Source organism: Anomalospiza imberbis, chromosome 23 (assembly GCF_031753505.1).
Source record: "Anomalospiza imberbis isolate Cuckoo-Finch-1a 21T00152 chromosome 23, ASM3175350v1, whole genome shotgun sequence".
Classification (NCBI taxonomy): Eukaryota; Metazoa; Chordata; class Aves; order Passeriformes; family Viduidae; genus Anomalospiza; species Anomalospiza imberbis.
The window spans coordinates 4,319,456-4,339,952 of NC_089703.1; the positions used below are offsets into that span (position 1 = coordinate 4,319,456).

The window sequence follows — 20,497 nt, forward strand, 5'->3', positions numbered from 1 at the left end:
CAGTGTGCAGGGCTCAGTGCACAGATCTCACACACACTCCAGAGAGCTCACACAGAGTGTGGAGTTCTCACAGTGCACAGAGCTCTCACAGTGAGCAGAGCTCAGTGCACAGATCTCACACACACTCCAGAGAGCTCACACAGAGTGTGGAGTTCTCACAGTGCACAGAGCTCTCACAGTGTGCAGGGCTCAGTGCACAGATCTCACACACAGGAGTGTGAAGTTCTCACAGTGCACAGAGCTCTCACAGTGTGCAGGGCTCAGTGCACAGATCTCACACACACTCCAGAGAGCTCACACAGAGTGTGGAGTTCTCACAGTGCACAGAGCTCTCACAGTGAGCAGAGCTCAGTGCACAGATCTCACACACACTCCAGAGAGCTCACACAGAGTGTGGAGTTCTCACAGTGCACAGAGCTCTCACAGTGTGCGGGGCTCAGTGCACAGAGCTCACACACAGAGTGTGGAGTTCTCACAGTGCACAGAGCTCTCACAGTGTGCAGAGCTCACACTCCAGAGAGCTCACACTACAGAGCTCACTCAGTGCAGAGCTCTCACAGTGAGCAGAGCTCACACACACCGTACAAAGCTCATACACATGCCTGGAGTGCACAGTTCACACACACAAGTGCACAGAGCTCACACACACTGCACAAAGCTGAGGGTTTGCACATACATTTACAGTTTTTATATTTATGTGTGCACAGATAGAGGAAACTGTGTATAAATGTATGTGGCTATGGATACATATATCTAGATATAGGCAAAATGTTTTGCTGAGTACACAGAGAGCTAAAAAGAGATGCATGTAGCTATATTGTTCTCTCTATAACTTTATGTATCATCTATCTCTCTGTATCTATCATATGTGTATCCATATATATAGCTATAGCTACACATACAGCTATAGCTGTAGCTATAGCTGTATCTAAATTACAGATATCTGTGTCCATGTGTATACATGGCATATGTTTACAGATGTATAGACATGAGTATATAGTTAAAAAGCTGGGTATGGATATAGAGACATCTACACACATATCTGTATATACACATCTATCTGCATATACACACATTTAAGTACATATCAGTAATTTTCATGTGTGCATATATCCATACAAACATGGATGCTGCTATAGCAATATATTTACATGGGTATGTACACATCTATATATTACATATATGGATCAATAGAGCCATGTATGTCTGTATATACACAAGCACACGTGTCTACGTGTGTGTATATACACGTATTTTTCAGAGGTGCGTGTACACATCTACATAAAGGTATCTATAAATGTAAATAGGTATTGATCTCTCGGGGATAGAGGTGGAGGTAGAGCTACATCTGTATGTACATCTGTCTGTGTGTGACTCTGTGTGTGTGTGTCTGTAGACACCCCTGTAGCAGGTGTACGTGGGTGCATGTGTAGAGGCTTTCAGTAGCTTTGTGCAGATACAACTGAAGGTGCCTGTGGGCTGTGTTCACCTCCACAGCTGCTGTCTGCAAATCCACACGTCCCCGCATGCCTGTATGTCCCCGCGTGTGTCCATGCACACAGACACTTGCACACTTGCCCACACACACTCCCCCAGCCGGGCCCTGCCCCGTGCGTGCTTGGCCGGAGCATCCCAGGCTCTTCCCGCAGCGAACTCCCTCCCTGTCACCATCCCACCCACCACGTTGGCCGGGAGCAGGTGCCCGCCGGGAACCGCAGCCGCACGGTGCCGGTGCCGTGGGAGAGGGCAGAGGCGAGGGCCGGGCGCAGGCTGGGGAACAGCTTCGTGTTGTCGGCCTCGTGGGCGTACAGCACCCGCGTGCACCCCGCGCCCGCCGCCTCCGGCAACGCGGAGGCAGGAGCCACGCATGCAACGGGTCCCCGCGGCGGCTCCGGCTGCGGGCAGGGCGGCCGGGCAGCTCGGGGCTCGCCTCCCGCCGGCCGTCCCTGCGCCGCAGAGCCATGTCCGGGACAGCGCGGGCGGGAGCGCTGGCTCTCGGCGCTCGCGGTGCAAACCACACTCTCCACTTTGCTCCAACAAAGCGTAAGCAAGCGAACGGGCGGCGAGGGCTGCGCGGCGGGCGGAGTGCTCGGGCGCGCTTAGGATCTGTAGTCCTTCTTGCTGTATGGTTTGTTGCCCAGGATGCTATCGATCTCGTGGACAATGGAAGACGACAGCTTTGGAAGGACCTGCGGGGGATGGGGGCAACGCTGGGAGTTGGGATTGTGACCCTGGCGTGCACAGGAGGATGCTCACCGCCTCCACCCCACCACGTTCGTGCCGCAAGCCCCAGCCTGCCAGCAGGATGACCCAGTTAGTGAGAGCCTGAGTCAGGCCCAACCCTGCCCCCTCAGCCCAGCAAAGTCTCGTCTTTGCTTCTCGCCTTCATGACAAGCAAAACCTGTCACGGAGCCGGGTTTGCAACCCTCTTTTCCCACACAGTGCAGCACTGCAATGAGTGCTGTGGGCAAATGTTGCTCCTGCTGGGAGCACTGACCTGTATTGCTCCAATATTCTCCATCAGCTGGTCGGCATTGGAGGCCCCCAGTAAGACAGAGCTGACACCCTCATTGCGCAGGCACCAGGCTGGGATAGGAGGGAGAGCAGAGCTTGAGCATGGCCCAGATATCCCTGCTGTCACCCCCAGCTGTCCCCCACTGTTCCCCATCCTCTTACCGATGGCGAGCTGGGGCAGGGTGCAGCCCAGGCGCTCAGCGATGGCCTGCAGTTCCTTCAGCTTTGCCTGCTGCCGCCGGCCCTCTTCACTCAGGATCTTGTCCTTCAGCCACTGGTATCCCTGGGGAGTGGAAAGGGGTGTTGTGGTGGGATCAGGGTGCACCAGCACTTTGCACAGGCAGGGCATCCCCCAAACTCCCTGGGTTGTGGCTCCTGAAGTTCTTGTTCCCACAGGGATTTTGCGAGGCCCCTGGCCCTGCTCCCTCAGCTCTGTCCATCCCTGTGTGCCCTCCCAGCCCTGGTGCAGCTCACCTTCAGCGAGGCACGGGAGTAGGGGGGGATGCCCCCATCGTACTTCCCCGAGACGATGCCACAGGCCAGTGGGGACCAGGTCATGGCTCCAACACCTGGGGACAGAGCAGAACAGGGGGATGACACCCACTGCTCCCAGCTCCCCCAGGGGCCGTGGCACCTGGCCTCAGCAGCACTGGGCTTGGGGAGCACTGTGCTTTGGGGAGGTGGGGAGGAATCCCCACTGTCATACCTATCTTGTGGAAGAGCTCAGGGAGCTGCACCTCCACCTTTTCCCGCTGGAACATGTGGTACTCGGCCTGCTCGCAGATCGGTGGAATCAGGTTGAACTGCCGGGCCACCGAGTACGCCTCCTGCAGAAGAGCCAGGACCCTCAGCGCCCTGCCGCTCCCCCCGAGCCCCCTGCCAAACCCCCCAGCCAAGTCCTGAGCGGCCACCCCGAAAAATAATTAAGGCTTAAGTGCATCTGCACACGCTTGGCTCCCAACAGCTGCTGTCTAATTAAATCAACGTCAGCAGCATCACTGGAGCTGCTCTGCTGTGGCCGCCCCGTCCCCTGGGCCCCTACCATGATCTCCATGGAGCTCCAGCGTGAGGTCCCCCAGTACATGGCCATCCCCTGGTTGATGACATGGGTCATGGCTCGCACTGTCTCTGCCGGGAGGGAAGGAGAGAGTGGCAGGTGGGGTTTAGCAGGGGCTGCACTGGCAGAAGGGGGCTCGCACCACGCCGATGGCTGGCGAGCATCCCACTGCCCAATGCTGCGGTGGGAGCTGGGTGCTGTCCAGGGAATGCTTTCAGAAGAGCAGGATGGGGAGAGAGGGAGCAGCCACTCGGGAAGTGCCAGGGACCTCAGCCGACCTGACATGCTCACACGGTGCCAGGCTCTCCCTGCATGGACAGCAGCCTGAGGCTTCTGCCAGTGCCCCCATGCCCTGTGGGGTTACCAGCACTGGCACTGCTGCAGGGGGAGGGACTGATGCATTGCCCGCACACAGAGACCCACGGAGGGAAGCCTGAACCCTGTGTGAGCCACTCAGGGGTCTTGGGGGGAGCCAGCCCTGAGCCATGCGGGCTGGGGCCAAGCCAAGGCGTGCTCCTGCAGCCAAAGGCGAGCAGCAGGGAGGGCAAGGGGCACGGGGCTCACCCGGCCGGCACCGGGGCACACACCCCAGCATGCTCATAGCTGCCCCAGAGGGGAGGGACCCTGCTGCAGACCCTGGCATGTGCCAAGGGCACCCCATGGCAGGACCCTGGAGGGTGGGAGCCTCTCTGCTTTTTGTCCTTTAAACTGCAGTACAGTCTGAAGGGCGAGGGAGGTGTCTGTGTTGTGCTGCTGCTGCCTCTGCATCTCATGGCGGGGTTTGCTTGAGAGGGGGGAACAAGGATGGGGGATCACAGAGGAGTGGGGGCTCTGCCCCAGGAAACACCGCTGGGACAGGCAGCGGCTGGCGGGCAGAGTGCGGGCAGGGAGTACCTTCTACGATGAAAGTCCTGGACTTGGAGGAACTAAATGGGTCCCCTGGTGATAAAAGAGAGATTTAGAGAAAGTGGAGTCACCGCTGCTGGACCGGGGGCAGTGACCTGCCACCGCACCGCCAGCCCGCCCCGCCGTGGCCCGAGAGGGTCCTGGCGCCAGGCAGGAGGTGGCAGAAGTGTGACTGTGGCATGGGCCAACCGTGGTGGCAGAGGAGTGGATTCTGTTTGGGAGGGAAAATGCCCTTGAAACACAAGCCTGGCGCAAACCAACCGCGATGGCGATGAAAGGCGGCAGGGAGGAGCGTGGCACCGTGGCATGCACCCACCTTCCATCGGCGTGTTGGGGTCAGGCCGGTTGGCGAACACCACGTCCACGTACTCTAGCTGCAGCCGCTCCAGAGATGCTTTCAGACCTGCAGCATGGATGGGCTGTCAGGCATGCTGAGCCCCATGCTGCCAGCACTGAGGCAGACGGTGAGGCACAGCCTGGCACCGGGGCCAGCAGTGCCTGGTGAGTGCCCACACCCCTACCCCTACCTTCTATGATGTGTTTTCGGGACAGGCCCCTCTCTGTCTCAGCCCTGGAAAAAGAAAGGTGGGTGAGAGCCTGGGGTGAGAGCCTGACCCGTGCCAGCTGCTCTGCTGGAGAGTGGGTGTTACCTACTTTCCTCCCCAGAAGATTTTGGTGGTGATGACCAGGCTGGACCGTCTGCAGGGAGAAAGAGAGAATCACTGGTGGTGGCACCCGCAAAGCCTCGTGCCCCCTGCCTTGGATGGCACACTCCTGCCCAAGGCTGCTCTACCAGCTTTCCCCAGCCCATCGGGACTATGGCATGGTTTTGCCAAGTAGGGATGATGTCTGGCTTACCTCCACCCTTTCTTCTTGATGATGTTCCCCAGCACCACCTCGGCCCTACAAGGGAATGGGATATCAGCCATTGGCACCTGGCAGCTGCAGCCATGGGGAGTGGTGACAGCCGGCAGGGATGGCTCCAGACCCCGGGAGAGTAACAGGCAAATGCAGTGGTTGTGGGGACACTGATTGCCCCTTGGCTGCAGCGCTCAGAACCAAGCTGCCCCCAGTGCATGAGCTTGCTAATTTTAAGTGAATGCATGGGCACATGCCAATGCCCTGGGCCAGTGTGCCCTGGGTACAGCTGTGCTGGGAGGGTGCACGGCTGCACCTGCATGATACAGGCCACCATGGGAAGCATGGGACTGCCAGAACCATGACTCCCCCCATGAGCAAGTGCTCAGAGCCCCATCCTGGAAGCTGCTTTGCAGCTGGCAAACCTGGGATATTCCCATTGCCACTGTGATTTGGTGGGAGACAGGGTGTAGGGTGGGACCCCTGTGGCGCTGCCAAAGCAGGGTACCTACTTGCCAGCAGCGTAGACTTCTGCCGTGTCGAAGAGATTAATGCCGTTGTCATAAGCTAAAGTCATCAGCTGCTCTGCCATCTGCGAGGAGAGAGCGGGGTCGGTGAAGGGGGTGGCCAAGAGCCGGCGCACGGGCGCGTGCGCAGAGCGCTGGTGAGCTCTGGCATGCCGCATGCACCCAGGCCCCAGCCACGGCTGTGCTGGCCCCATCCCCTCCCCACTCACCAAGGCAAGGCTGGGGGTGAAGGGGTGCAGCCTTACCTCATCTGTGATCTGCCCTCCGAAAGTCACCCATGTTCCTGCAGGGGAGAAAGAGGTGTGTGCATGGTGAATGTGGTGAGCAACGAGCGCCGCCACATCAAGCCCCCGGCCACCCAGCCTGGCTCCCTCAGCACAGCCCTGGCACGTGGTGGCCACAGCTGGCCCTGCCGCGTGCACTGTGGTGCTCCCAGCACGGCCCAGTCGCTTCCTAGCATATCAGAAAAAGAGAAAATAATTTGACAATTTCTGGGCCGTGACTCAAAACAGCCGCGGGGCTGAGGAAAACCCTTTCCTTCCCTTCGCAAACATTACCGGGGCAAGCGAGCGCTGCCCTGGCCGGGCAGTGCCGGCAGCTGCTGCCGAACTGAGGGGATGCCGTGGGGCTGTGGCAAACCCTGGCACTTACCCAGACCCAGGCAGGACACACGCAGCCCAGACTTCCCGAGGTTCCTGGAAGACAGAGACCATTAGGAAAGGTGCCAGAAAGCCCCAAAACGCTGTCTCATGCATTCTGCATGCCACCAAACACACCAGGCGTGAGGACTGGGAGGTGTGGTGGTGGCCCCTGGTCCCCATCCCCACCTGGGATGGTTCCACAATGAGAGTCCCTTCTCAACTGATTAACGAGCCATCCCAGGCTGGGCATCCCGCAGCTCGGTAGTGGCACTGCCTGCACCTGCACAGTGATGCTGTGCCCAGCAGGGCTATTGGGAGAGCAGTGACCTCGTTAAAGTAGCTCCCCGTGATGAGGCTGGGGCGTCTGGCTGCCCTGAGAGTGCTGCTGGCACTGGGGAATGAGACTGGAGAAAGAGGAGCTGACAAGCTGGTGGTCGGGACTGAAGCATCCCATACATGGCATGAGTTGTGCCTGCTCTCTGCATCGCACAGGGAAGCACAGGGCTTGCACCAGGCGAGGGTGCTCGGGAGTGGAGCAACACCCTGGAGAAATGGAGCACCCCAGAAAATTTGACCGGCACAAGGAACTGGAGAACAGCTTTCGCGAAGGGGGCCAGGCTGGCAGACGCCTTCGCTGTGGTGATGGAGAGCCAGTTACTTGTTAAAAATGACAAAGGCTCAAGAAATGAGCGTTAAAATAAATAAAGTGTAGGTGAGCCGCGGCAGCTCGCCCGCGCGGGTGTCGCATAGCAACCGGAGGCACCGCCACCGCCGGCACCGCCGACACGGGCACCGGCAGCCGGGCAGGGAGTGGCTGTGGCCCAGCCATGGGCAACTGTGGGCTGCACTGAGTCAGGGCAGCATCCCTCTGCACTGCCATGTTCTTGCCCAGCATCTGGAGGCAGCGGCGCTCCCCCTGTCCCGCGGTGTTTTTAGAGCATTTTGTGGTGGGGAGAGGTCATGGCCGTGGGCCAGCAGTGGCTCAAGCCCCCATGATGGGGGTTGCCATGTAGAGAGGAGAGCACCTGCCTCATCCTGGACATTTCACGAGCATTGCTGGGGTTCCCCTGGGCAGGTGACCATTGCTGCTCTTGGCTTCCCAACCCAAAAGTGTGTTGACAGGCTGCCCAATAGAGATACTGGCAGACCTTGGGAAGGCCAAGCATTCCCCTACACTGCTATGGCCTTCCTATCCCATCCACTTGTTTGGAGCATCCCCCTGTGCCACTGCCCCTCCAGCAGCCACCAGTGGGGACTCCTGAGCTGATCACCCACTGCCTGGGAGAGGGTGTTGCTGGTATGCTCCTCCTCTGGATGAAGACATGACTGTGGGGCAGCAGCACTGAGCCCTGAGGATGCCACCGTTCATTGTCCCAGTACTGCTGTTACCACCACAGGGGTTTGGTGTTTGAGAGCTGGACAGAACTGGACCAGCCCCCTCCCCAGTGCCCAGGTAAGGGGACTCGGCTGATTTGGATGACACTGGTGGGTGACAGCCAGGCTCACCCCAGCGCTCTGCTGGCCTTACACACTTTGTTGCCTGATGCTGGCACATCTGGGCTGCAGCGGAGGCACGCAGCAGCTGGCAGCTGGACCATGGCGTGCAGGCTTATTTGGGGGGGGCCCTACCCTGTCCTGCGGTCCATGCTCATCTGGGGAGAGCCCCAGCCCCACACCCAGGTGCACACTCAGCCTCAATGGGAGAAGCCCTCAGTGCTCTGCCTCAGAGCCAGGACATGGGGTGTGTGAGCCCTGTTTGGGGGGTCCCCACATGCACACACCACCCCGTTTCCAGAACCACCATGGGCAGCTAGAGCCGCTTATGGCTCTGCTCTCACTTTGCAGGGCACTGACTCTCCGGCAGCACCGAAAGGATGCCATGGCAGCCCGGATTAACGCTACCGTGACTCCCAGACCCCCCCGGCTCGGCAGACAGCCCGGCTTGGCAGACACTGAGGATGCTACTAATCCTACTCTGCATTTTAGGGTCCCTTCTCTCCCCCATCCTGAAGATTTTATGCGCGGTTGGATCAAAGCTGCCCTGAGGGGACAGGAGCAAACAGCGAGGAAGCGCACGGAGGCGCACGGTCAGCACTTTTAGCGACGAGAACCGACAGAACCGGACGCGAAACGGAGATAAGGGGAGTGCGGCGCCCAGTCCCCCCTCGCCGCCCCGATCGCAGTGAGGAACAGGGAAAGCCCCAGGAGCGCCCGTTTCCTACCGGTATTTCATCCCCGGCTGCTTGACGCTGGAGTCGCTGGAGGAGGGGGCGTTCTGCACCGAGAGCTGCCCCAGGCTGCGGGCCACCATGGCCACCGCGCGGAACTTGCCGCGGGTGCCGAGGCTGGGGCTGCCGGCATTCTGCCGGTTCAGCCGGTCCTCCGCGCTCCGGCTCTTGATGCTGTGCTCGGAGCACACAAAGGAGACCTGCATGCTGCTCCGGCGGGCAGCAGCGCCAGCTGCCTAAATTTAGCCGGCGCCCCGGGCGAGGCGGGGAGCTCCTCCCGCGCGCCGCCAACGTGACGGCGGGGGGCTGCGAGGCGGCGGGCGAGGAGCGCTCCCGTCAGCCCTCCTGCCCTCAATATTTGATGAGCTCAGGAAGCCAGCGAGCGGCACACGGGCAGGTGGGGGCAGGAGAGGCAGAGCCGCTGCCGGTACCCTCCGGAGTGGCCGTGGCGGGGCAGGACTCCCCTGCGCCCCGCTGGGCATCCCCCCCCGCGGGTACGGCTGCTGGCCCAGCCCCGCGTTGGGGCACAGCGAGGGCTGGGGCTGCGGAGAGAAGAGGCAAATGCCCCTGCACGGGTCCGAAACTAAATCCTCTGGCAGCAACGCGTGTGCATCGCCAGCCCCACGGCTGGGCGACAGCGCGGGTGGCGACGATGCTGATGGCTCTACCGCGGCAGAGCCCAGCTGTTTGCTGAAGTTGTCGCCCTCGGGGCCACAGCCCCAGCAGCACATTCCCCCTATTTTTCCCAGCGCAAGCGAAGTCGAGTGAAGCGAATTCCAGCCTAGCACCACCTCCTGCCGAAGCAAGGACACAAGTCAGCACACTACGGCACCGGCACCGTCCTGCAGCCGGGGCCACGTGCCCGCTGCCAGCACCTGCCGTGCCCCTCAGGATGGAGCAAAATGCAGCGATGGGGCTTGCAGGAAATTATGCACATTTGCCCCAAATCTAATGAAAAATCTTGTAATCTCCTCCGCTTCCCTCTCTCGCAAAGCTCCTTAGCTGGTAATCCTGCCAGCACCAGCGCCAGCTCCAGTGCGGGGGGGACCTGGCAGCAGTTGTCAACCCCCAGAGGATGAGAAACCCCACAAATTTTGGTGGCAGCAGGGACATGCCCAAAGAAGGAGCACCTTTGGGGTGTCTGTGCCAGCTGCTCCCATCAATAAATAATGTCCCCATTAATATTAGATGGGCTCTTGCCACTGTGTAAATGTTACCGCGGTCATTGTGAGCAGAGGGGAACCTGACCCGCGGCGCGGCGCGGCACAGTGCAGCACGGCAGGAGCCAGCACTGTCCCCCACTGCCAGCTCCCGAGGGCTTCGCTGCAGTGGGGGCCAAGGGGCACCCCTGTATTGTCACTGGAGAACAGCCGCTGTCCTCAACCCTAGTGCCCCCCAAAGCCTGACCTGGGTTACTGGGGGTGATTGGCCCTGCACCCCATTGCCCCACCTGCAATGCAAGGGAAGAGGTGCACTGGGCAGGGCAGCCCCATCCCTCTGAGGGGCTGTGGCCACCTCTCCAGCTGCCTGGAGTGTCCTCCTGACAAGGACATTGGCTGAAATCCTGATACACCTTGCACCAGGACCCACATGCAAAATTAATGATGCGCCCGCTCTGTGATGCACACCCATCAGCCAGGGGGAGATGCACACCCGTCAGGTGGAGATGTACCCCCGTCAGATGGAGATTTACACCCATCAGGTGAAGAAGAACCCCTGTCAGGTGAAGATGTACCCCTCCAGTCAGGCAGAGATCTACCATCATGGAGATTTACACCTCTGAGGCAGAAACAGCTCTCTGGTGGCTGTTTGCTCCAGGTGCCTAATCTTTAAAGCTCAGAGGGTGTCTGCATCTGCAAATGCCCAAACAGCAAACAGGAATGTCAAGTGAGAAGCTCAAAGATCACCAAGTAGGAAAGTGCTAACGGCGCTGATCGGCTGCCGCCTCTCCGGCGCATGCCGTGCCAAGGGCATCGGCTCCTCCCAGCCCCGGTGCGGCACAGGGGAGCCGAGGTGAGCTTAGGTGAGAGCCGTTCTCCTGACGAGGTGTCACACCAGCACCAAGCAGCGTCCCCTATGTCATCCCCTCACCTCGGCCCTCACCGCCCTCGTGGCGCTGCCTTACCTGTACTTCATGCCAGTGGCGCGGGCGGTACTGTCGGCCAGGGAGAGCCCGTGCATCCGCAGGAACTCCTCCAGAGTCTTCGCCCGCGCCGCCGCCCGCACATCCCGCAGCCGCCGCAGCTCCAGCCCGTCGGCCGCCCGGGGGGCTGGGGGCAGCCCCCACTCGGGGCTGGGCCGGCTGGCCACGCTGCGCAGGCTCTCACTGTAGGTCATGGAGAGCATCCTGCCACCCGAGCGTGGGCTCTGCCGGCCAGCCACGCCGCCAAACACTCTGTGGTGCTACGGAGAGAGCTGGGAAAGCACAACATGGGCTCCCTCGCTACTCAGGGCACAGCCCTGCCCGCATCGCCATGCCGGAGTGGTGGCACCCACCCTTGCTGGGACATGTGGGGACCCTAGCAAAGCCAGTCTCTTCAGCGGAGCAAAGCCTTGGCGTGAGAGCTGAAGCACAACAGGAGAAGCAGCAGGACAGGGATGCGGCACAGTCCGTGTCTGAGGCAGCAGCGGTGCCTGCCACAGCTGCCCCAAGCCACGATGCAGCAGTGTGGCCTGTGCCCAGCTGTGCTGGCTCCCAGCTTGCGCTGTCTGGGCTGCACTGGTTTGCATCCCTGTGAGGGATGCAGTGGGTCCAGGGAGCTGGCTGAGGCATGGTGAGCAGTGGCACAAGTACTGCTGGTGGGAATGTGGCACTGTGTGCCAGTGGGCAAGGAAAATCGGGATGGGAAAAGGGTCCCCGTGGGGCTCCCTGGAAAGGCTGGACATCGGCAGAGGGTCTGTGGGCACTGGGTGCTCGCTGTGCCTGCGTCACGCTGCCGCAATGTGCGCCACCAGCCAACACCTTCCCCACCACCGCGGCAGCGACCTCCCAGCCGGTGCGGCTGCCGAAAATAGCCTGCTGCAGGGTGGGCTCCTCACACACCCGAGTCCTGGCTGTCTCTGTGCCTGGGACCTCACTGGTGGTGGCACCCGCTCGATTTCTGTGCCTCTCTCTGCAACTACTCTTGCTTTCAGTGTCTGCAGGCAGCAGGGACTGGGGCCAAAACTGTGGTGTTGGTGCCAGAGTGGCCACTGGGGATGCACTGTGACACATCTACACCGGCATCAGGCTCCAGCCAGGCTCCCACTGGTGGTTTTTTCTTTCCCTGTGAAACTCAAATTGACAGCTGCAGGAGCCAAAAGTGAAGGACTCTCTGCCACTGAGGTGTGACCTCCAGAGGAAAGGAGAAGGAAGCCCAGAGGATATGAAGAAGCAGCTGGCCAGGTATGACCAAAACCCTGGGGGTCTCCTCTGACATCTGGTGCTGCCAGAGACCACTCCGTGCTCCTCCTGCTCTGTAGCAAGGCCTTGGGAAAGCCAGGAGACATGGAAGGAAACCTTTCCCTCTGTTGTGGCAAAGTCAAACTGCATCCTGATCATCAGCCTCTTCCTGCCACACCTCAAAGCTGGAGACTGGACCTGGCTCTGCCAGCACCAGTTCTTCTCTGTGGCTCGTAGCTTTAATTAGGGTAATGCCAGTGGCTCCTGCTGGGTACGGACACCTGGTGGGATCTCCTTGTTCCCAGTGGGATCTCCTTGCCGTGGTAGGATCCCCTCACCTGACAGCAGCAAGGAGAAACCTGAGCTGGCTGCACCGCTGCTCTACAGCAGCCAAACGGCTGCAGCAAGCAGAGCTGGGGGTTTGATCTGGGCTGCTCTGAGGAATGGGGTGGGAATCCACCGGCTGCCCTATCTTGACACCTCCCTGATTTTTGGCAGAACAGAACTGGAGAGAGCGTGGAGGTGGTGGGTGATAGCAGAAATCCCAGTGCTCCTGGGATGAGTGGCAGAAGGGCTGCAGGATCTGCCAAGGATGAGCTATGCCGTGCCCAAGCGGGAGAGGCTGTTTTGCGAGGAAGGAGCAGGGAACAGAGCACAGGCTCTGCGGGATAACAGCACTGCTAGCAGCATCAGGGGCACAACAAGTGGGTGACAGGCAGGGCAGCTGCCCGGAGAGCTATCTGGCCAGCCTGGCTTGCCAAGCTGGAAAACTGGCAGCCACCAGCCTGCCTAAAGCCAGGAAGACCCCAAACTCCAAAAGAAAACTATCCTAAGCATCAAATCCCAAGTCACCCTGCACGGAAAATCTTCCCTGCTGCCCGCAGCGGCTGCCCCGTGGCGGTGCCTGTCCCCGCTCATCGCCCACCGTGCCCAGCCCCGCTCGCCGCCCGCGCTGCCGGCCCCGACTCACCGCGCCGGGGAAGCTGCTCAGCAGCAGCGCAGCTCTGGGCGGCCGGGCTGCCACAGGGCAGATATAAGAGCCGCGGTGGCCGCGTTGTTTTGCATTAGGGGAGTGTCGGAGCTTGGCGTCCAAAGCACTTGGCGGCTGCGCCGGGCCCCCCCAGCGTCCGGCTTCTCGCCGCGCTCCATTAGCCCTATTAGGGGATTTTCTTCCTTGCGAAGGGGAGTTAAATTATTCATGGTGCCTCACTAAAAGCCCGGGGATGGGCTGCTGCTGCTTTATCAACGCTGGCACCGCCTGACGCTCGCCCTGCGGTGACAGGTCCCCTGTCACCAGCACACAGGGCGGTGGGGACGGCTGGACACTGGGGCCATCAGGGAGTGGAGACGGTGCCCTGAGGCAGACACAGCTCTCCTGTGGTCCCCGCGGCAGTGGAGTCAGAGCTGGGCTGTGGCAGGACTGAAAGGCAGCCTCCACCAGGAGGGAGCCCCGACACGGAACCGGGTGATGAACACAGGTGGCTACTGCCTGAAGGCAGCCTACAGACAAGCTCCTGCCTGTTGGCCTTGGGAGCCTTTTGCACCAGATGTGTCCAGCGGTTCAGACCAGTTTGGCAACCAAAACTTGCCCATAGCTGGGGCTCGGCAGTGCTGGTGGCAGCAGTGGGACGGACACTGTCAGTGCCACTGAGCCATCCCATTGCCAGCCTGCCTCGCCTCCTCCCGTCATGTGAGGGATGGAGTAGGAGGGCCATGGCTCCGTTGAAGGGCAGACCCCAGTCCCCCACCCCAAGGCAGCCAGGCCAGACCCAGTCCCACACCACTGGGCTGCTGTGGCCCTGGGAGCGCTGGAGCAGCTGCTGGCAGAGTGTGTGGGGAAGTGCTGCCCTCACTTCAGACGGTAAAAGGGTGATGGGGGCGATTGTTGCCTCCTGAACCACTTAATGAGACTGCTCCTAATAGCAGGAGCCACGGAGCAGCTGGCTGGTTTCCCAGAGCTGCTCTTGGGAAAAGCTAAGGGCTTCTCCAGGCACAGCACTGGCATGGGACGCTCCCCCCTAGCTGAGCTGAGCCCCACACCCCACAGTGGCTGTCCCCCACAGCCATGTGGCCACACTCTGCTGCTTGGACAGCCCGCGAGAACGGTCCCCCCCACGCAGCCACACCCCAGGGTCCCCACACTGCACTTCTGAACCCACAAGCAAGTGATGAGGTGATGCCACACATGTGATGCCCATCCCACACAGAGGGACCCTGGCACACTGGGCAGGGCAGTGCTGTGCTGGCATTATCTGGGCATGGGCAGGAGCCATAGCCACTTGCTGGGGGGATTTTGGGGAGGGGGAGGGGCCTGGTTACCTGTAGAACTGGAGCTGGCGCTTGGGGCTCCCGTATCTCGCGCTTCCGACAGCAAAGGGGAGAGAGAAGAAAGATGCCACAAACCCCATTAGAAAGGAGGAGCAGGAGTGAGTGGCAGAGTCAGCGGCTGTGGGAAGGGTCAGTGGCACCCACCCATGCCACAGCACAGTGGCCACTGCAGCAGGCACTGGCACGACCCCGAAAGTGCCCCCTATGCCCATAACTGGCCCCAGCGCCCCAAAACGCTGCTGCTGCTGCTGCTGTGCGGGGGTTTTGTGCTGGAAGCCTTTACAGAAAGCGTGCTGGGGCAGTTTAGAGGTATCAGGGCAGTTTCAGGGAGAGTAGTGGTTCTGGGTTGCCACAGGCTTGGGTTTGAAACCCCACAGAGTCCCCCCAGCACTGCCCTGCATCCTTACCTGTAAATCATCCCTGGAGAGCCCGTCTGCCGCAGCGAGAGTCGCGCTGGGGAGTCAGTGGTGGATTCGGGATACATGGAGCCAGCCTGGGCTCCCCGGAGCCACTCGCCGCCTCACCCCTGCCACAGGGGAAGAGGAAAAGAGGAAGAAATGAGTTTTTTGGGGCACGCGCATGACGGCATTTCCTGTTGCAAGAGATCTTGAGCCAAATGGGCATGTGGCATTAGCAGCAGTGTGAGCATGGCAGCTCTGCCACCTCAGACCCCAGGGCTCACACCCTGACCCACTGATCCCAAAACAATCTCGCCCCAGCCCTGTTCCTCTGACTTCCCAGCTTGGCTGCTCTCTCCAAACTTCTGGGGATCCTGAGATCTCAGGAAATGGTGAGGAAACATGGGACTGAAAAATGAAACATTCTGAAAACACTGAAGCTGTCCCTGAGGGTCCCTCTGAAAGGGACAAGCTAAGGGGAGGAAAACAATCTGGCTTTTCCTGCAGCCCACATGTAACTGACTGTGTGCACAGGGGTGAGGGAGCTCCGAGGGAAAGGAGGGCTCACTTCCAGGCACCCCTGACCCTCTTTGTCCCTGTCCCCATGGCAGGGGCATCCAGCATGACTCCCTGGGAGCTGTGCTCCTGCTCCTGCAACACTGTCAGCAGTTTCCAGTATCACAGAAAACAATGACACTTCCCTACAGAACTGGGGCTGGGATTTAAATTTATCCCTTCTTTCTTTAGGCCGGTGAAATGCCATCTTTACACTGCAGATCACAAGCTGCTCTGTTTCCCAGATAGGGACTGAGAGATCTCTGGGCTCCTGGCTGCCCTGGGCTCAGCAGGAGCATGGCCTTACACAGTGTGCTCATGTCCTGGCACGCATCCCACCTGCATCCTGGCACAGCATGCCTGCATCCTGCATCCCTCCCGCATTCTGGCACGGCGTGCCTGCATCCTGCATCCCGGCACGGCGTGCCTGCATATCGCATCCTGCCTGCATCCCAGCAGGGCATGCTTGCATCCTGCATCCACATCCTGCATCCCAGCATAGTGTGCCAGCATCCTGCATCCCTCCCGCATCCTGCATCCCTCCGGCATCCCGGCCCGGCGTGCCTGCATCCCGGCGCAGCCCCTGCAGCCCACGCAGCCCAATGGCAGCAGCTGCGGCAGCCGAGCCCATCCCCGCGGAGCCGCCCACCCGCCCACCGCAGCTCCCGGCCGGGCTGCAGCCCCCGGCACAGATCCCCATCGCCCTCCTGAGCGCTGCAGGAGCGTGTCTCCTTTGGCCACAGCCGCGCTGGAGCCGGAGCCCAAGGAGCCTCAGTAAAGCCGGGTTTATTTTCGAGAAGTCAGGAGGGAGCCGCTCTCTCCTGAACCCGCAGCCCAGAGCAGGACCCGGCTGAGCCTCCCAAGCCCCTGTGACCCCCGGGCTTCTCCCGGCTGCTGCGAGTGCTGGCTCCGCAGCTCCCACGGCCTCGCCTGGCGGTGGGCAGCTGCCTGCAGCACCGCCGGGTCAACAGCAGCCACCGGCCGGGCACTGTCCTGCCCGCTCATGCCAGCTCAATGTCACTTCGTTAGCGGTGGCAAAACAAAGCTGAGGGAAGCTGGGGGATGCCTGCAGGGGGGACAGCTGAGCCCCCGTGTCCCAGCACAGCCATGCGGCTCCTGGCTTGCACTGCCACAGTCCCGGACTCCTGCGTGGCTCAGGACTGGCTGATTCTGCGTCCCAGGGGGCTGTGGTGCCAGGAGCGCAGATCTCCACAATTTTCAGCAGAACCCGATGCCCCTTCCCTGTTGCCTCTCAGCAATGCTGCGGGGATCAAGTGCAGTGGCTGGCAAGTCTCTGGCTGTGCTAGAGGGACTTTGCTGGCAAGCACAGCTGGACCATGGGCACACGGGTCAGGGCTCTGCACCCTGAGGTCCCAAAGGGTCCCAGCGTTTGAGGCCAATTCATCCCTCTGAGCTTTCTGAGCCAAAGGCACCACCAAAAGTCCAACACCCTCTGTGTCAGCAGCTTGGTGCTTCCCTGAGGCTGCTCCTGCACCTCCAGCTTCCTCATGGCACAACTCAGCTGTGAGTCTGCAACTGCGGGAGTTTCAGCAGTGGCCCGAGAGGGAAGAAAAGTGTTTTCTTCTGCAGGATGCAGCCAGGAGCCAGGTGAAGGACACCCTCATGATTTGTGCTTCCACCAAGGTTCACTCCTGTCCCTGGCAGCACAGTGGGGTACAGGAGTGTGGATGCTGCGACATGGATAGTTTATGATTGGGAAGCCCCCGGGAGCTGGGCCAGCATGGGGGGCAACTACATACTGCAGCCTGCCAGACATGCTGCCATCAGAGTAGGAGCGGGTAAAACTGGACATGGAATTAATGCGACTGTAGGGACGAAAGTGCTGCTTCTGGTGAGCCCAATCCTCCGAGGGTGAGGCCCTGGGGCCTGGAGAGCTGGAGGACCCTTGCCCTGGGCACCCCAGTATCCTGCCCAAGTCAGGTGAGGGATGCAGGCAATGTTGAATCTCCCCACGCCAGGTGCCTGTCCCCATATTTCTCCCCCTTTTTCACTGTGTTTGCAGCACAGCGAAATGCCCCCCTCCACACCACGGGGAAGGTGACTTTAGCTCAATGACTCACGCTGCCCTCCCCTGTCGCCTCGGCACCTCCTGCCACCTCCTGCCGTCACCTCTGTGCTCATGCCCCGTGCTGGTCCCGTGCCCCCCCTTCCCCCGGCTGCACCGGCGCCGCAGGGATCCGCAGAGCAGCAGCCCTGCCCCTTCCTTTGGCCCGGGAGCCTCTGTTGCGGCGCAGCATCTCCCAGCCCACCAGGGGCCTCCGACCGCCCGGTGGGCTCCCGCGCCTTCCCCAGCCCATCATCACGACAACGCGGCAGGCGGGCGCTGGGGACTCAGCTGCGACACGTGAGGTCGCCCGTGACCGCCGAAGCTCCGGCACCGGCGCTGCTCAGCTGCCCGAGTCAATGACACAGCCCAAAAGCACACGTCGGCCGGGGTTATTCCGGCTTTGCCGTCACGTACACCAGAGCCGAAGTAACGGGGTCCAACCGGGCTGCCCGCGGGTCCCTGGTGTGTGACACTGCCAGCTCCCCGCTGTGCCGTGGCTACCTGCCAGGCACGGCTGAGCCACGGCAGCGGCCCCGCCGGCACCCAGCACCGCACCTACCTGTCTCCGGTGCTCGGACGGAGGGCGATGCGCGGTCGGGAGGCACAAGACAACGAGTCAAACCCGGCTGCCGGCTCGGGCTGCGGGCTCCGCGGGTCTCGGGAAGCGGCGCCGGTGCCGGCGCAGAGCAGCTGCTACAGCCGGCGGCAAACGCAGCGGATGACGGCTCCTACCCCATTCCCGCTCTGTCCCCGGGAAAAGGCGTCTGGTAGAGGGGGAAGCCGAGCCCTTCGCGCCCCGGGATGCGACAGCACCCAAGGATGCTGCAGAGCCGTCCCTGCCGCTCTCACATCCTGACTCGGCAAGTTTGGCTCCGCCGGTGGCTGCAGCCGGCTCCCGATCCCGCCGGTGCCTTAACCGTGTCGGCGCCGCAGCCCGGCACCGGCAGAGCGTGGGCGAACGAGCGGCTGCCACCAGCCGCCCCTGCGCAGCTCAGGCGGGGGAAGGCTCGTCCGGGGCCACGGGGAGCCTGGGCAGGAGCTGCATCATCACTGCCTCAAATCGCGCCTGGTTTGTTTCTCTTAAAATAATCAAATACAGCGTCGGCAGTGATGCTGCAGGGCTGCCTCCAGCACCAGGGTCACCCGGCTGCCGCGTTCTGCCACTGGCCACCCATCCTCCTTGTGCTCATCACGCCTTCTCAGTGCCTTTGGCTTTTTGGCTATCTTGGGCAAAACAACCGGCCTGGAGCGTGCCACCTCAGTAAGTGGAGCAGGCTGGTCCCTGTGGCAGTGCGACTCAGTGATCCCGCAGTGATAACAACACCAATGCAGCTGGATCTAACAGGAAAACTAGAGGCCAAGCCAGCAAAAAGGGGTCAGGGTTTGGGACAGGCAGCTCACGCAGCGGTGCTCTGGCAGCTATAAATTAGGAAAACCTGGTTCCTCTCCCTCAGCCGAGTCCTGTTCAGCTTCATGGCAGCATCTTGGCACTTCCTCTGCCATTCCAGCACGGTCCTGGCAGCGACGGGGCCAATAAGCACACTGCCTGCTCCAAACCATGCTGACACGGACAGGGACCACCCAGCACTGCCAGGGTGGGTGATCCCAGCAGGCTGCCCACTTTCCATGCCACAAGCACTTCCAGGCACAGCCAGTAACAGGCAGGGAAGGTCATAAACCCCATCCCATTTGGGGATGCTCCCAGCACCAGCCCATCAGTGGCTTTGCTAGCCCCACAGATGGTGTGAGCCATGTGCCAAGTTGATCTGCTCCTGCTCCGTGATGCATCTGACCCACAGACCCGCCGGCCATGAGCAGGAGGTGACAGCTGGCCCTGCCACCCTCCTCATCAAAACAGTAATAGTAATAATGAATAAAACCAGCAGCTCTCTTGAATCTGCCGTTGGCAACTCCATGTAGAGGCATTTTCTGCTCACCAGCTGGAAAATCACTGCATATATGCAACAGGCCTGTATAGGGGATGTGACAGAGACTGGATACATCTCGCCCAGCCTGCTCTGGCACTCACCCACTGCTGCGCTGTGGCTCCCAGCAATGCTTGGGGAAGAAACCCGTGGTTTTGGGAAGCAGGCTGGGTGCCCTGCCCACACCTGCCAGCAGCACAGACCACGTCTCACCTGGACGAGAGCCTGCGATGCCCGCATGAGCAGTCCCGTGCCGGCCGCAGGCTGAACAGGCAGGGGGCCTATGGGGATCCCCATCATAAGGAAAACAGCCCCCAAAAATGCAGGCTGGCGAGACAGAGGCTCACGAGCTTCGGGCCTGGCAGAAGAAATGGTGAGGCAGTGGCAGCAGCATCTGGGCTGCGAGGGGACCGGGGACCGGCCGCAGGGTTCAGGCTCCTTCCATCTGCAGCCCTCCGGTCACCGCAGCAAAGCGAGACAAAAACGGACTAAGAAACGGCAGCAAACTGAAGGAACCGCGACGTTTGACTCACTGTGCGCAAATCGGCTCGGGGGAAAACCTAGTATTCCCACCCCCTGTCACTGGGGCTTTGCCGGCGGCTCACACCGTATCACCGAAGGCTCCTGCCCTGCCGCTCCCGGTGTACGGTGACAGGCCGCAGGCCACCGGAGCATCACGAACAGTGTTCACCTCGCCTAGCTGCGGGAACGAAGGGAAAGCCAACCTCTCCCCGTCCCCGCACAGGGTCCCACAGGGCCGACAGCAGGCGGTGGGGCGAGGGCCCCTCTCTCCGCACCAGGGAACGTCGGGAGGGGCATGCCGCGGCGTGACCTTACCCGTAGCCCTGCCCGCGGCCCTGTCCGGTTCCACCGCCCCCGCCATCCATCGTCCGGCTCCGGCCCCGGCCCCGGCCCCGGCCCCGGCCCCGGCCCCGGCCCCGGCCCCGGCCCCGGCCCCGCTCCCCCGCGCCCCCTCACCTGCCCCGCGTCCGCCGCTCCCGCCGCTCCGCCGCCCGCCCTCGTGGGGGGCGGCCCCGCCCCGCCGCGCCTGGCCCCGCCCCTCCCGCCGCCCATTGGCCGCGCCGCCCGCCTCTGGCGCCGCATGCAAAT

The 20,497-nt window shown here is 61.3% G+C and overlaps 1 protein-coding gene across 5 annotated transcripts; it reads right to left on the bottom strand.

Moving 5' to 3' along the window:
- Positions 1-1,769: 1,769 nt before the first annotated feature.
- KCNAB2 (potassium voltage-gated channel subfamily A regulatory beta subunit 2) lies at positions 1,770-20,452 on the bottom strand. Of its 5 annotated transcripts, none has more exons than XM_068171436.1 (16): positions 20,366-20,451; positions 14,849-14,967; positions 14,433-14,474; positions 6,514-6,557; positions 6,108-6,145; positions 5,848-5,927; positions 5,336-5,380; positions 5,132-5,176; positions 5,005-5,048; positions 4,794-4,880; positions 3,557-3,642; positions 3,221-3,341; positions 2,989-3,083; positions 2,677-2,797; positions 2,498-2,586; positions 1,770-2,189 (listed from the first exon to the last, which is right to left on the bottom strand). In XM_068171436.1, exons 2-16 carry the CDS (start codon positions 14,923-14,925, stop codon positions 2,100-2,102), a joined length of 1,104 nt encoding a protein of 367 aa, XP_068027537.1. In that variant the 5' UTR covers positions 14,926-14,967; positions 20,366-20,451; the 3' UTR covers positions 1,770-2,099. The 5 variants fall into 5 exon arrangements, with proteins under 5 accessions (XP_068027537.1, XP_068027536.1, XP_068027539.1 ...); XM_068171435.1 differs by lacking the exon at positions 20,366-20,451 and adding an exon at positions 18,022-18,522; XM_068171438.1 differs by lacking the exon at positions 14,433-14,474 and having other exon boundaries at positions 20,366-20,452.
- Between the last annotated feature and the right edge of the window lie 45 nt (positions 20,453-20,497).

Coding starts and splice junctions, on each gene's coding strand:
- KCNAB2 (XM_068171433.1), bottom strand. CDS start 8,937: ATGCAGGTCTCCTTTGTGTGCTCCGAGCACAGCATCAAGAGCCGGAGC. Junction 6,146..6,513: donor TGTGTCCTGCCTGGGTCTGG/GTAAGTGCCAGG, acceptor TCTCCCCTGCAG/GAACATGGGTGACTTTCGGA. Junction 2,798..2,988: donor ACTCCCGTGCCTCGCTGAAG/GTGAGCTGCACC, acceptor TCCACTCCCCAG/GGATACCAGTGGCTGAAGGA.